Source organism: Oryctolagus cuniculus, chromosome 5 (assembly GCF_051225735.1).
Source record: "Oryctolagus cuniculus isolate XC-2025 breed Fujian yellow rabbit chromosome 5, ASM5122573v1, whole genome shotgun sequence".
NCBI classification, from domain to species: domain Eukaryota; kingdom Metazoa; phylum Chordata; class Mammalia; order Lagomorpha; family Leporidae; genus Oryctolagus; species Oryctolagus cuniculus.
Window position 1 is genome coordinate 6979454 of NC_142871.1, and position 15996 is coordinate 6995449.

The 15996-nt window shown below is 46.7% G+C and overlaps 1 protein-coding gene across 9 annotated transcripts in view; it reads left to right on the plus strand.

Annotated features, from left to right (window-relative positions):
- The window catches only part of PRKN (parkin RBR E3 ubiquitin protein ligase), a 1393119-nt gene that overhangs the window by 950194 nt on the left and 426929 nt on the right, over positions 1-15996 (plus strand). For all 9 annotated transcript variants that reach the window (XM_051855168.3, XM_051855165.3, XM_089332479.1 and 6 more), the window contains one exon: positions 13789-13925. In XM_051855168.3, the coding sequence (XP_051711128.3) occupies positions 13789-13925 (137 nt within the window). The remainder of the gene's footprint in view (positions 1-13788; positions 13926-15996) is intronic.

Here is a 15996-nt window from a genome sequence, read left to right on the forward strand (position 1 = left end):
TAGGGGCTCCATTCCTGATCCAGTCCCTGCTAATGGCCTGGGAAAGCAGCAGAAGGTGGCCCAAGTGCTTGTGTCTCTGTACCATGTGGGAGACACAGAAGAAGCTCCTGACTCCTGGGTTTGGTCGGCCCAGCTCTGGCTGTTGCAGCCATTTGGGGAGTGAATCGGTGATGGAAGATCTCTCTGTATCTCTTTCTCTCTGTGTAACTTTGCCTTTCAAATAAACAACAACAGAACTCATTCAACATCCAGTTGTTGAAAGTGACAAATGAAACACATCGAAGATATGGTGCCTTTTTTTTAAACACCAGGATAACTCTTCCGCCTTCCCTTGGAAATTCACAACCAGCTCCGCCCCCCAACAAGTCCTCCCAAGAGTGACATCTCCAGAGAGCCCCGTGAGCAACGCAGATGTGAGTTTAGGCAATCAGAGCATCCTAAACATGAGCCATCTTTGGCTCAGGATTTCAGGAGAGGTTTCAGTTCTGCAGGTTAATCTGCATATCTGGGCGGTCTCTCGAGACCATGATTTCTTACCCCCTCTGATCCTCAGTGTTCAGAAACGGGGTCCTGGGGTGAGCGCAAGGGCTGCCAGCTCACACCACCCTCCTCGGGGGTCCTTCCAGCCTCCCGTTGTCGCTGGTGTGGGGGAAGGCGGCAAGGTCTTGCAAGGACTCCCTTATCTTGGGTCTCATCATGAAACCATTTGGGTCGGTGTTGTCAAGCTGCACCAATTTTTATTGATCTTGGAGAAATATTTGGGCTGCCATCCACTGATGTCCTGGTTCTGTGTAAAATAACTAAATTGGGAAAATAATTGTTTCTACTATGCTCCACAAAGACTTGAACTGTGTTATATATTAATGTCAAGTCCGTCTAATGATCCCTGAGAAACTTCACAAGTCATTTTCATTGTAAAGCCGTTCTCGTGAAGTCCACAAACTTTTAAGTTGGGTCCTGACCTGGTCCTGAAGGTTTCTCTATAAAAAGGATTCAAAGACCCAGCATCCTATTAGCAGTCATTCATTCATTTATTCTAAGCATGAGCAAAACACCCGTGCACAATGCTCTGTGAGCCGGCAACAGAAAACATCGCTTTTCCAGACCACTCCCCGTGCGCAGTCACTTCTCCTGCCCACCGTTCCCAACACCCAGAGCCCCTGGACTGACTCTGAACGCGTGAATATCCGTCTCAGCAGAACAGTTTATTTCACAGCAGGGCTGTCATCTAAACGAGATCTGTCCTAGAGTCTTCCTCAATTGAGTGGGCGGCTTGTGCAGCGGATCTGGGCATTATCTGCTCCGGCTGTTTCTTCACGGAGGGAAAACTCCAGACACGCGTGGGCTGGCGTGGGCTGTGCACCACGGCATCGCCACAGCCAGACGGTTCTTCCCACACAGTGGCTCCATGCAAACCACGTGACCGGGAAGCGATTTTGTGTTACACTGGCTTCAGCGGTTCTCAGGGACACATATTAACATTGTCAGGATGCAGTGCCCTGAAATTATGATCCTGAGGCTCTTGGACTCATAATTTTGGGCATTCATGAAAAATATAGGTGTATTGATTGGGAGATATGAAAGTACTAAGGTGATTTTTTATGAGATGTGTTCACTTCCCATGGGCCAATGCCCTTTAGCATGTTAGCTTCATTTTTCACACGCAAGGTACTGTATTATGATGTACCTATTATTGGCAATTATTTATCAGTATTGGTTTAGGAGCACAAATGCTTCAGCAAGAACAGCTGGGTGCCACTGATGAACCAAGGCGTTGTAATAATTTGCTGCCAAAGGAGGGTTGTCTCTTTGCTTTCATCTCAAAGGAAAAAGTGCATTTTGTGTCCAGTACCTGTTATTATGTTGCAGTGTTTATAACCTAACACGTTATTAATGGATTATGTTTGAATTCAACCTGCAGATGATAATTATATTTAGGAATACAATACATAAGCTGGACTAAAATAAAAGTCTTCTAAATTTGAAAACATCCATGGAAAATTAATCCAGTAATTCCCTCATGTAACCATGACTTTCCATTTTTATTTTGCAAATTGTTCCTGGTTCAAAATGTTGTTATGCTCAACTACAACTGATGTACTGGTATAACCTAAAACACAGACTTATGTGTCTGATTTATGGAAGCAATATCATTATTTTTTAGTGTCATTTTTCATTTATAGAAAAATTGGGAACTTTGAGAAAGGCTGAAGAGAGTGTGAAATATATAACGTTGTTTCCCATCCTTAAGTATTTTCACATATTTTATCTCTTCCCCTTTAGTTTGTTTTCTTGTATTTATTTTTCTTGATTTGAAAGGCAGAAAGAGAGAGAGAGGAGTGGGGGGGGCGGGTAGAGAGAGAGAGAGGGAGAGAGAGAAATCTCCTGTCCAGCGGTCTACTCTCAAATGCCTACAACAGCTGGGGTTGTGCCAAGCAGTGCGTCTGGAACTCCATCCAGGTCTTCCACTTGGGTGGCAGGGACCCGAGTACTTGAGCCATCACCTGCTGCCTTCAGAGTGTGCATTAGCTGGAAGCTAGAGTGGCAAGTGGAGCTGGGCCCTCCAGAACAGGATGTAGACACCAGTACGTCCTAACCACTCTGCCAAATGCCCCCTCCCTAAACCTCCTCCTGTCTCTCGGTCAGGATAACTCATTCTCGCCTTTGAGGCTGTAGCATGTCCTTTTCTTTCTGGGGACATCCTCCACATGACCAGCCTGTCCTTACTTCTTCCTGGGAGGTCCAAGGCTTCCTTCGCCCACCATCATCATACACACTTCCCCCGGAGCCCCCACCATACCCCTTCCTGTGCCTAGCCCAGGGGCCTGCCGCACAGTGTCTTCCCAGCTAGTACCAGTGTGTGGGGTTCATAAAGTGGTAGAGGACCGTAGAATGATGCATAAAGCAATACGAAGTTGAATATGAAAGTAATGCTTTCTGTGCAGAAGTATTACGGGAGATGAGGAAGGAAGTGGACGTGTCAGAGTTAGCTAGAGTTACACCAACATAAACCTTTCAGGAAGCGGCTAGAGTGACGCGAACCTTGAATTTTTTGGAAAATGAGGAGAATTAGGAGGAATGGTGTGCATGGGGACAGTGGGATGAAGGGGGGGGATTCTGAATGTGGAGGGAGGGCTTCACAGAACAAAAGCAAAATCTGGGCCTTGATTTGTTGGCATTGGAAGTGGGGGTCAGCTGGGTGCCAACACACGTCTCAGCCAGGGTGAGGGGTGAGCCTTGGGAACCCAGGCAGGACGACCCTTGTAGCCATAAGCCGGTTGCTCCGGAGAGCATTACACTTTTGCCACCCTCTCTTACCCAGCCTTCTCCCCGTCCCCTAGGGGCCCTCTCAAAATCAGCCAGTGCACACCACCAAGGCACTTGTGTGCAGCAGAAAGGGCACTGGAAATCTTCATCTTTCTCTTCACGACAGTCCGTAGCACAAGTGGACGTATCAGCAGGGATGTGGTTAACCCGATAGGGAGCTTTCAAATAAAGCACGCTGCAGGTAGCCGCAAGAAAATGTCACAGGAGGCACAGAACCCAGCTGATGCCCAGAAAAATCTGTGCGCTCCTGATAAGAGGGTTTGCAGGCCACTGAGGGCAGATATCCGTGGGACCGAACTTTGGAACAAACGCTGACGCTAGAAAGTCTCCTGAATTTAATAACATTTAATACCACAGATGGGATAGAGAATGAAAATTCACGAGGATAAGGGGATTTGAGAAAAGGAGATCGAGAGTTTGTATTTTCTCAATCCTTTGTAACATATTTACAACCGCATTTTATGTAATTTTAAAAATCTTCATAAGCAGAAGAGGCTGGTTAGGCTGGTTAGTGTGGTGGGTGTCTTCTCTCTGTGTGGACTGAGAGCGCCGAGTGTGAGCTGTCTCAGGACCCTTCCTGTAACCCCAGAGATAGGTCAGGTGGTCTCTACACCCCCCTTGTGTCACACTCACCATCCTGGGAGCTAAGCACTTACTTTCAACCTGATGGGACCCGACCTCCTGGGGAAATAGAACATCCTGTGAGTTTTTTAGGGCAGCACCACCATGGCGCTTGGTCTGTATTGGCTGCCTCATAGTGTGGGTAGAATGCATGGATGAAGGTGGTGGAAGGAGGTAGTCATAAAGATTTCTCACCTGGGGTAGAGTGTATCACTGAAGTATTGGGACTTCTCACAGAGCCAAGGTGAGTGTTTTGGGGAGCAGCATGGACTGAACAGGAGGGAGAACACAGCAGCAGAGAGAGGAAGGAATTGGAGGGGAGCTGATGAGCTGGCTCAGGATCTGCCAAGGCCTCGGTAGGACTCGATTGCAAGCAGACTAATGGACAAACGAACTTAACTTCGGGATTCTGAACTTGGCTGCTAGGAGGCATTTTGAAGGTCGCTCAACTGTTGAGGCTTATTTTAATTTTTAAAAGTTGAGTCTATCAATTAGTATCTTGGATGAGAGACATCGCCAATGACTGGGATTGCTCACTTGGCTGACTCAAATAATGAACTTGGATGACACAAGGGCACTGGAACGCGATCTCCAGGTTTCTGTGGGCAAGTGCTGTGTGGATACTTCTTTGTCTGTCGTGCATTTAGGCAATTAATGGGTAATTTGGTTAAATATAGATGACATTAAAATGCATTTGCTTTCTGAGATTTCAGTTATTTATTTATTTGTTTTATAAGCTATCACTAACTAAAAGGGACTTAGAGTGACAGTTGTTGGGAATATAAATTCTAATTATTTAACAGTGTGGTTTTGCTCCTCTAATTATTTTTATCTAATCAAATTCCCAGGAGTCATAGTTCTTCATGTACAGAGAGTTTGTAGCGAGCTTTCGGAGATTGCTAACTGGGGCATAATGTTCATGTTCCTGTTACACAAACTAAATATAGTAAAGGCAATGTGTGAATTTTCAAGGGTCAAGTGTTAGCTAAATTGAAGGATTTTCTCCCACAAGTGAGGAGAGTTTGCTTATTTTTATTTCCTCAAAGATTTGTTGCTTAATATTTTTGTTCCAACTCAGATTGCTTTTCAGGTACTTCTCCTAGCCATAGATAAGGAACTTCAAAAAGCCTATAGAAAACAGAATTAAAACTTTATTTTGGTACAAAACATTTTTGAAATCCACGCATAATTCTTTTCATACTATGCGTTTTCCGTGAACCTTTATCCTTGGGGGAGATGAAAGAGCTGGCCACACTAAGACCACGCGAACTTTCCTTGTGTGCTGGGTACTTCTAGAATTCTTTCATAATGTGCTATCTCAATGTGGCTTCTTGCTTGCCTGAGCTGTATCACTCAGATGTCACCACAGAAAACAAAATTACCCCACAACTTAAATAGTATCTACACAGTCCCAGTGGGTGAGGAACTGGGGGCAGTGTGGCTGCCCAGTTCTTGCTCAGGGAATCTCATGGACTGGTCGTGCAGGGGCCAGCCAGGGCTGTGGCCATCTCAGGGTTCCTCCTGAGCTGGAGAGTCTATGCCAAGGATGCCGACTGTGGTGGCTGCGGTGTCGCTGCTGGCTGTCGTCAGGAGCCCCACCGCCCTGCCACGTGGACTCCCCCAGAAGACCACTTCCGTGTCCCCCACCGCAGGACTGCACGCTGTCCTCACGCAGCACCCTCAGTCTATGAGAGGACAGGGGGAGCTACAGGCCTAGTCCCGGAAATCAAACCTGCTCATTTCTGGGTTTCTCCCGTGGCTTGTGGGCCAGCCCATTCAATATGGAAAGGAACCATGCAAGGGGCAGTGTGGTAGGAGAACACCCCGGAAGCTGCTAACAGAACTTGGAACATTCTACCCCACAGTACAGTGATCTCTGCCTCTCCTGCCTGCCCGACTGGGTTTAAGACGTTCTTCTTTAAGTTTCTTGAAGTTTCTGGAACGTTGCTGTCAACAGAGGTCACATTCAGTTGAGAAGTTGGAACTAGAGTCTCTCTCTTAATGATTATAAATGGAGATGTCTGTGAGGGAAGGAATCAAACTCAGAGACAGAGATGCTGAGACAAAGACAGACCGAGAGACACAGAGTCAGATTTGGACAGAGAGAGAAACAGTGTGCGTGTGTGTATGTGTGTGTGTATGTGTGAAGGAGAGTGAATGGGAGTTGGAGAGACAGACCAAGCGAGACAATACAATGGAGGTGGACAGCAGATTGAGCCGCACATTTTACTAGATAAATATGAAAACGGATGCTATTTTTGCAGACAGTGGAGAACTAATTGTGTAAGAGCCCACATGTCTTGAGTGCTGTGTGACAGCAGTATTCTGTGTGTGGTGGGTGTGGATCCCTTGCCAAATTTTTTACTGAAACACCTTCAATTATGCCTAATATTCTGTGAGCAAAGGTTCACTGGATCACTCCTTTATTTCTTTAAAATAGAGAAATCATCACTTAGAAAGAACTCTTCAATAATGTCAAGTAAAGCATTTATAATTCTCTTTGCATATGGTTGAGTGCTTTATTTAACCCTTAGTTACGTACCCCATAGCCTAGCTCACTGGGGTACAATCATCTCTAGACTGATTTTTCTTAACATTTATGTGTGATTTGAACAAAGGGCACAGAACCATGCTGGGAGGAACACTCCCCGCCCCTCCCTGAGAAAAGAAGCCATGACAGGGCCTCCTCAGAAATGTCACTCCCACCCAGCATTTCATGCCCGGCCCTGGAGCCCCCACCACACCACAGTCCAACTCCTTAGTATCTGCTGTCTAAACCACTAAAGTGACAGCAGTTCTCACGGCTTCCAGCTTCTCCTCTCCAAAGTTCCCAGAGTTTGACTCAATGGAACACCACTCCTTGCCCAGGGTAATTTATCAGCAACAGAGATGTATTTCTCCCAGTCCCCGGGGCTGGGAAGCCCACCACTGAGGCACTAGCAGATTCAGGGTCCAGTAAGGTCCTCTCCCTGCCTCATGGAAGGAGACTTCTTGCTGTGTCCTCCCACTGTGGAAGGGGGGGCCACTCTCAGACACTTCTGTTATGTTTTATTCTCTGATTTCCGTGGTCACGAAAGGCTTTAGGAAGTATGGTCTCTGTCTTCCTGTTACTTGGCACTTGCTGTTGATTGCCATGGTGGGAATGCTTGAAGCACCTGAAGTAAAGTATTCTGGTATCTGAAGGCTGTGGAGGATGCACTCGATGAACAAGTGCCAAAGAAAGGGGCAGGAAGGGGGAGGGTTGGTCTGGAACCGATCTGGAAGTCTGGGGTTTGGATTTGAACACAAAGCTTAGGATACTGCTGTGGGATTGGATAGCAAGGAGCATGTGTTTAGGAGTGAAAGAGCCAGAAGTCTACTAGGTTCTGCAAGGACACCCCAATTGTAGCAGATGGGTGTGCAGACAGAGCAGGATGTTGTGTAGAGGAGGGGCAGATCAGCTTATGAGTCTGAAATGGATAAAAAAAAAAGTGTTGCTGTGGATTTGTTCTGAGAGGAGGAGCGTGCTGGGGTCACCACACAGACCCTGGGAGTTGGGTGAAAGCAGGCCAGAGGTGAGCAGCCTGCAGACTCGTTTATTTCAATTGGTACAGCAGCTTATATACCCAAGGCAGCCAATCTGGTCAAGGGGCAGTCTATGCCCTAACCAATCACACCCTGTTGCCAGGCAGTTTCCAAAGCCATCCAATCACAGCCTGTTGCCAGGCAGTTTCTGTTGCCAGCAGCCATCTTGGCATGGCCTTCTCATTCCACCACAGCTTAGGAGTCTGACATGGAAAAAAAAAAAGTGTGTGATGTTCCTAGCATGGTGCCTGACACACAGCAGGTGCTCAGAACCTGGTCCCCACTTCCCTCTTTGTTCTATTCCATGGGAAGTTAGTGTGTAACCCTTTGGCCTTAAAGTTCTCTATACTCATTTTCTCAAATTGAACTAATAACCTTTTTGTAGATATCATGTTTATTTCTCACCTGACTCTACATAACCACTGGAAATATTCTTAATAAGAGATAACCATGGGGCTGGCATTGTGGTGTAGCGGTAAAGCCGCCACCTGCAGTGCTGGCATCCCATACAAGTGCCAGTTCAAGTCCCTGCTGCTCCACTTCTGATCCAGCTCTCTGCTATAGCCTGGGAATGCAGTAGAAGATGGCTCAAGCCCCTGCCCTCGTATAGGAGACCTGGAGGAAGCTCCTGGCTCCTGACTTCGGATTGGCACAGCTCTGGTTGTTGCAGCCACTTGTGGAGTCCTAGGCAACCCTAGCTGGTGTCCATCAGCAGCACAGTTTGCTGTGATGGTCACCAGCTGAGTTCGTCCCAGGAAGAGGCTTGTTGTCTCCCTGATGACTAGGGTCAGCTGCACCTGCTGTGTGTTTCCCTTCTGCCTCTCAGTTCCAAGGTGAAGTGGCCTGCTGTGACCAAAGCTTACTTTCTAGGACTTTTGTGTCCCTGGAAGGCTGTGGCGCAGCCTGTGAGAACCAGAGCCACCGGCCCCACACGGCCTGCAACTGCCTCTGCTCCACTCGCAGTGGTGGGAGAGGGAGAAACACTCCAATGCCCTTGATTTCAGAGAGTGTGTCCTTCCGCGCCCAACCCCTGCACCTCTGCACCTCTGCAGCCTTTCCTGGTGTGGTGGACCCCTGAATCAGCACCGGGATTAACTCATACTGTGGCCTCTGATGTCCTGGCCATTTCTGGCTGTTACATCCCAGAGAGCCTGGTGCCACTGACGAAGCAGAAGGGTGGATGTTCCATGGATGGTCCAGGTGCTCTGGACAGGCTTGGACCACGTTGTACGTGAAGGGGCAACCATGAACATGTACTGCTGTCCTCCGTGAGAGAAGCCTTTTTCTACTCTTCCTTTCTGATAGGAGTGGAAAAGAACCCATGTGCTAGACTGATGGCTGCGTAACGTGGACCCTGAGCTCTCTCTGGGTCCCTGTGGTAGCTGTTCATGGTCTGACTTCTGTGATTTCTTAAGTTTTCTTTTTATTTTCTCTACAGGGTCATTTCTAAGTTTTCTTTTAAATCTTCTGTATAGGGACACTTTTATAAATGTTCTAATATTTTCTCCAGTTTGTCCATGTGTTGATAGCACATTAGGGGTCTATAAAGGCGCAGTTTACCATGTTGCTATAAGCGAAGTGGAGAATATTTTTCATGTAACTTAGTTTTGAGAGAAGACGATAAAATACAGCAGCTCTGTTGGTCGACAGAGGGACAAGGAATGTGTGTGCTTTTGCGCTTGTGCATGTGGTGTGTGGAGGAGTGACTTGGGTTAGAATTAAGAAACCATGATACAGTGTCTTTAAGAGGAAAGCCCTTAGAAGGGAGAAAGTTGAAAGCTCAGAGCTGTCACTGCCTAATGAAGTAAGGCCTTGGAAGTGGAGATTCAGGTCCTAAAAAGACTTTGATGGGCTCAGAGCGGGAAAGAGAAGCACCAAGCCAGAAGGGACACACATGCTCATGTGAGGTTGACCGTGGCGTTAGAATCAAAGCGCTCCTGCTAAAGTTGGGAGCTGTTTTTTTTTCTTTTCCCCGACTTGGTTTGGTATTCAATGTTGCTTTCAAATAAGTAGGATCACCATTTTGAAAACGTTTTAGTTGTTGAAAAATTATCTTCTATAATGCTATTATTTAATATTAATTTTCCTAGGGAATGGGCTTTTGAAGTGCTTTTAGGCTGCTATGTGTTGCATGTGAAATGAACATGTTTATTTTGTATTTTACTAGCGTTACATGGGGAATAAGCCTATCTAAAGATTCCAATAACCTTGTTGCTATTAAAATTGCCTTGGGACTGATCTCAAATTAATATATTCATTTTGCCTCCTATTGGGGAGAAACTAATGTGGTTTATTTGCCAGCAAAAACACATGTTTTTTCAGGAGATTTTTTTTTTGCAAAGTATCTTAATGGAATCTAACATTTTGGTTTATTGGTAATCTCCTAACCATAATTGAGAAATTCAGTATTTGGATGGGAAAGTGGGGGCACAATAGATAAAATTTTGTAGAGGAAGAATAAATAATAAATATTAATAAATGGTCTTTTATTTCTAACTTTTGTTTTCTACTTGCCAGTGAAATATAAGTGATTGTTTGACATACTACTTTGGTATAATAGTAACTTTTATTTTGATTTTGGGGAAGTTTAGATGTCGCTCCCCCTCTTCGTGGAGGAACGACACAGGACCCTGCGCTGTTCTCTCGTCTGCTCGGCCCTCCCCGGGTTTGCTGCTGGTTCTTCCCGGGTTGGCTACTATCCCTTCCACCTCCGTGGAAGGGCAGTTCCCCCTGGCCACATTCCCCACTTCCGCAGGGGAGCGGCACACCGCCGGCCGGTTCTTCTCGGGGGCTGCACGAGTTCCCTTAGATGTTCCCCATAGATGTTCCTGGTGCATGCCGTCTCTCTCCTCCTTTATAGTCCTCCTCCGCCAATCCCAACTCGGCTGCCCACACGCCGAGTACGCTGCTCTCCAATCAGGAGCAAGTCCTACAGTTTATTAGTTGAACTGGAGGCAGCTGTGCGGAAGCTGTTTACTTCTCTCCCAGCGCCATTTTGTGGGAGAGCAGATGCATAGAATAAGTCTTAATTCGAGTAACTTAGTCTAGTCCGGATTGCTCCCCACAGATCCCCCTTTCTTTTTATTTTTGGCGTTGATACGCGCCTGTCTTCGGTGTCCCGCGGCACACACTCTGCTCTACTTGCTAGAGTTGCCACAGGCTCTTACAAGTCCTATCAATCAGGAAAACCGAATCCGGGTCCTCTCTTCGCCATGTTGTGAGGAGGTTTTTAGGCGCTGATGCGTGCCTGTGTTCGGTGCCCTGCAGCGCATGCTCTGCTCTGCCTGCAGGGGACTTACAAGCCCTATCAGGCAAACCGAATCCAAGCCTTCTCATTGCCTTATTGTGGGGGAGACTTATTAGTGTTGGTTCGTGCCTATCTTCGGTGACCTGCAGCTCATACTCTGGTCGAGCTGCTTGCTGGCGCTTACCGCCTTAAATCAGGCAGACCGAATCCAAGCCTCCTAATTGTTACATTGTGGGGAAGCCTTACTGATGTTAATTCGTGCCTGTCTTCGGTGACCTGCGGCGCATAAGCTGCTAGCTGCCCGCAGGTGCTCATCGCCTCACTTGATTAGGCAGACCGAATCCAAGCTCTCACATTGCAGTGTTGTAGGGAGGCCTTTTTATTTCTCTATTTCTCTATCTCCGGGCATTCCTATTTCTCCCATTTTACTTCTATCTTCCAGCATTCCTATTTTTCTCACTTTACTTCTAAACTTCTGTTTCTCTTATCCCTGCGGCTTCCCGCTCTCATTCTTATCCCCGCGGCTTCCCGGCTGCGCCCGCCCCGAGGCTGCTTCTCGGCGGCTTCCCGGCTGAGCCGCTTCAGCCCGCGCTTCTCCGATCTGCGCGGCTTCCCGGCTTTGCGCGGCTTCCCGGCGCCTCGCCCCGCGGCAGCTTCACGGCTCTGCGCGGCTTCCCGGCGCCTCGCCCCGCCGGCGGGTTCCCGGCTCTGCGCGCACGCTCCGCGGTCTCCACGCACTTCGCGCCCGCACCACGGCCTCGCGCCAACGCCCCGTGCTCTCTCTGCACGCGGCGGCTTCCGCGAATGTTTCCGCCACCACCGGCATTCAGTCCAAGTTCCCCGGACTAACCTGGCGAATCCTGGCGGCCCACGTCTCTGCCTCTGGTTCCAGATCTTCGCCTCTTGCTCCCCGGGGTGACTTGAAGAATTCCAAGGTGGCTTGGCCTGCACTCGCGGCTTCATCCTCCCTAACATTTTTCTCTACCCGGCATGCTTCCCCAAGTTTTCTTCCAACAATATTCCTCCCTCATTTCTCCTGGCTTCTCCCCACAGTCCATATCCGAGTCCAAGTTTCCTCTAGGTTTCACTTTCACTTTCAACCTGCAGTCCGTATCTAAGTTTCTTCTTGCTTTCACTTTAAATCCTAACTTCTTTCCCACAGTCCATATCCGAGTCTCTGCCTAGGCTTTCAATAGCTTCTTCCGGCACCTAGGCTCTTTGCTAGTCTCTCTCTCCGGTATTTTCCTGCTTCTTCCCTCCTAGGTTTCCTATCCGTCCTAGGTTTCCTATCCGAGCTAGGTTTCCTATCCGAGTCACGGCACCATTATGTCGCTCCCCGTCTTCATGGGGGAACGACACAGGACCCTGCCTAGGCTTCATATCCGAGTCACGGCACCATTATGTCGCTCCCCCTCTTCGTGGAGGAACGACACAGGACCCTGCGCTGTTCTCTCGTCTGCTCGGCCCTCCCCGGGTTTGCTGCTGGTTCTTCCCGGGTTGGCTACTATCCCTTCCACCTCCGTGGAAGGGCAGTTCCCCCTGGCCACATTCCCCACTTCCGCAGGGGAGCGGCACACCGCCTGCCGGTTCTTCTCGGGGGCTGCACGAGTTCCCTTAGATGTTCCCCATAGATGTTCCTGGTGCATGCCGTCTCTCTCCTCCTTTATAGTCCTCCTCCGCCAATCCCAACTCGGCTGCCCACACGCCGAGTACGCTGCTCTCCAATCAGGAGCAAGTCCTACAGTTTATTAGTTGAACTGGAGGCAGCTGTGCGGAAGCTGTTTACTTCTCTCCCAGCGCCATATTGTGGGAGAGCAGATGCATAGAATAAGTCTTAATTCGAGTAACTTAGTCTAGTCCGGATTGCTCCCCACATTTAGAATCTGTTTATTATTACAATTAAATTTAAGATTTATTTCTTTATTTGAGTTACAAACAGAGAGAGGAAAAGACAGAGAAGGGTCTTCCATCCACTGGTTCACTCCCCATATGGCTGCAACTACAGGAGATGGGCTGATCCAAAGCCAAGAGCTTCTCCCAGATCTCCCATGTGGGTGCAGGAGCCCAAGCACTTGGGCCATCTTCCACTGCTTTCCCAGGCCATTAACAGAGAGCTGGATCAGAAGAGGAGAGCTGGGACATGAACCAATGCCCATGTGTGATCCCAGTACCACAGGTAGAGGCCTCACCTACTAAACACAGCGCTAGCCATAGAAGCATTTATTTAAAAAAAAAAAAATATATATATACATACATGTACTTGAAAGTCAGAGCTACAGAGAAAGAGGGAGAAGCAGATTGACAGAGATCTTCCATCCAGTGATTCACTCTCCAAATGCATGCAACAACCAGGACTTGACCAGACCAAAGCCAGGAGCCAGAACTCCACCAGGATCTCCAAGTTGGGTGGCAGGAACCCAAGTACTTGGGCCATCACCACTGCCTCCCATATGCAGCAGCAAGAAGCTGGATCAGAAGTAGAGGCAGGAATCAATCCCAGGCATTCCAATATAGGATATGGGTTTCCCACCCAGGAGCTTAACCCACTGCACCATAACACCTGCTCCAAGAAACACTTATTCTAAACCTTCCAGTGCCTGGCAGTAGGGGAATATTGATATGACCTCGACACAGCATGTACTCTGAAGGAAGTCAGAAAAGCTGTAAGGCGACAATCAATCAGCAGAACCATGTACTAGTGCATGGAGTGATTTAGTGGGCTAATTGGGATTATGAATCAGGGAAGACTTCCAGAATGATGATATTTAAACCCAAGTATCAACAGATTTATTGATAAATGCATTGACATCAATAATATCAAATTAGGAGAATCGACATTCTATATTGTTGAGCAAGCACCTCTGATTTTCAAGATGTGGCCTTGGTATGTGGGAACTCAACGCAGGCCTGTCTTTACACACACAGCATGCTCCAGGCAACCCTACAAGGTCACACAGATGGTTCTGAAGTGCTGTTTGCCTTTCCGCCCTCTGAGGTGCCGCTGGAAACCCCTTCCTTTGTGTTTGCAGGAACCCTGTCCTGGTCTTCCAGTGCAGCCAGCGCCACGTGATTTGCTTGGACTGTTTCCACTTGTACTGTGTGACACGGCTCAACGATCGGCAGTTTGTCCACGACCCGCAGCTTGGCTACTCCCTGCCCTGTGTGGGTGAGTCCAGAACCTTGTTTCTTTCCATTTCTGAGACTGGTTAAGAACAGAAGGGGCACTGTTGATGTTGAAGTTGGTTTCTTTTTGAGAGGATTCATTCTGAGAGGAGGAGCGTGGTGGGAGCAAGAGGTACAGAGTCACCACCAGACCCCGGAAGTCGGGTGAAAGTAGGCCTGAGGCGAGCAGCCTGCAGACTCGTTTATTTCAATTGGTACAGCAGCTTATATAGCCGAGGCAGCCAATCCGATCAAGGGGTGGTCTATGCCCAACCAATCACAGCCTGTTGCCAGGCAGGCTCCGTTGCCAGGTGGGTATCAAAGCCATCCCTGAGTAACTGACACTTGCTTGCCAGCGGCCATCTTGGCATGGCCTTCTCATTCTACCACACGTTGGCATCAGACTATCTTAGTCCTAATCCCAACCAGAGGATGGGCAATTTAAATTCGATCTTTGCTGGGTAAGACATACTCATGCTTCAGTTACCAAAGATATAAAACTCTAGGGAGCCGTGATGAACTAGAAAATGTATAACTTTTATAAAGGCACTGAAAGTAAATTTTGAAATTATTATTCATCCAAGATACAAAGTGTGGCTGTGTGTTACATTCACCCTGGATCTAGAACAGTAGTATGCAAGCTTTAAAGTGTACCCCATCACAAGAAAAAAAAAACGCTTAAAGAGCACCCAAAATAAAAGGATATGCATTAAAAAGAAAGAAAACAAGCTGAACTATTTAAATTTGAATTATCGTTAATAATACAAAACATTCTTTTTTATGTATGATTGAATAGTGTCAGAATGTCATTGTGATTGGTTCCCTGAAAGAGGGATTAGTGTATCAAGGCGCAAATGTGTATTTATTTTGTCAGTTGTTCCCAAATCTCCTCCCTATTCCTGCTCTCTCACCCCATTGTCACTGCTTTGCCAACCCAGGGAGTGGAGGGCTCTGGCATATGTTTCTAATCGTATCATCTGAGAAAGGGAGCTTCCACGCAGTGTTTACTTCTGATTTTGAACAAGGCTGAGCATCTTTTTGTATGTTTAAAATCCTTTTGCATTTCATTTTCTCAGTCATTAAAAAGAAGTCCTCTTTAAGGGACAGGCTAAGTGAATGCATTCTTTTCAAAAATACCTTTTATGGATCACATTTTTGGCAGTGCCTTCTAGTCACAGGAAAGCATGGTAAAGTTGGATTTCTTGTGTTTCTGTAAATGTGGGTCAATTGCCTTTAAATTTGCTGGCTCATTGCCATGAGGTAGTTAAGACCTCTGTTAGAAGGTGTGGCATAGTCAAGTTCTTATCTAGTTATCCTGTGTTCTATAGTTCTACTATGTTTTGATTGTGTGTTAAATCTGTTTTGATTTTTTTTTCTAACTATCTTAATATCATCCTTAGAATGTTATATACTCCTGGGTTTAATTTTTTAATAGCAAGTAAGGCAAGGCATGAATGAATCTTAAGTATCTACTTTTTTGTTTTGGTTTTTTTTTTTTTTTTGGCAATCCTTTTAAATATCTTTTTGTGCATGTCAGTCACGTCATTACTGGTTATTTAAATATAATACTCGCAGAAGTTGGCTTTTGTTTTTAAAAATGCCCACTTCCTATTGAGAACTTACGTTCCCTGGCACATCTTTCATTTAATGTTTAACCACAAACACAAAGCTACATGTGTGTGTGTTTTGCTTATGGAAAATAATAAGCAAAATTATCATAAAGTGAGACAGGTTAGAAACGGCTGTGGTGTCACTCCAGTGTGTGGTGAACCCCTTCCATAGTATACTCCATCCCCATAAATATTTCTACATTTTTTTCCTAGTATTTTAATACATGTCTTCAAAAGTGCTTATTCACACAAAAAATAGACTTCTGTTTGTCACCATATTATTAATGGTGTATTATTTTAGCCCTTCCTCCTCCTGTCCCATGGCTCCAATTATAAATGTCTTTGCATATTTTGTGGAAATAGACTTTTAAGGGCTACGGTTCTTTTTTTTTTTTTTCCCTAAAAGCAAGCTGGATTGTCTTTGATGTTTGCTCGGCAGAAACAGTCCTAGAAGAGTGATGTCAT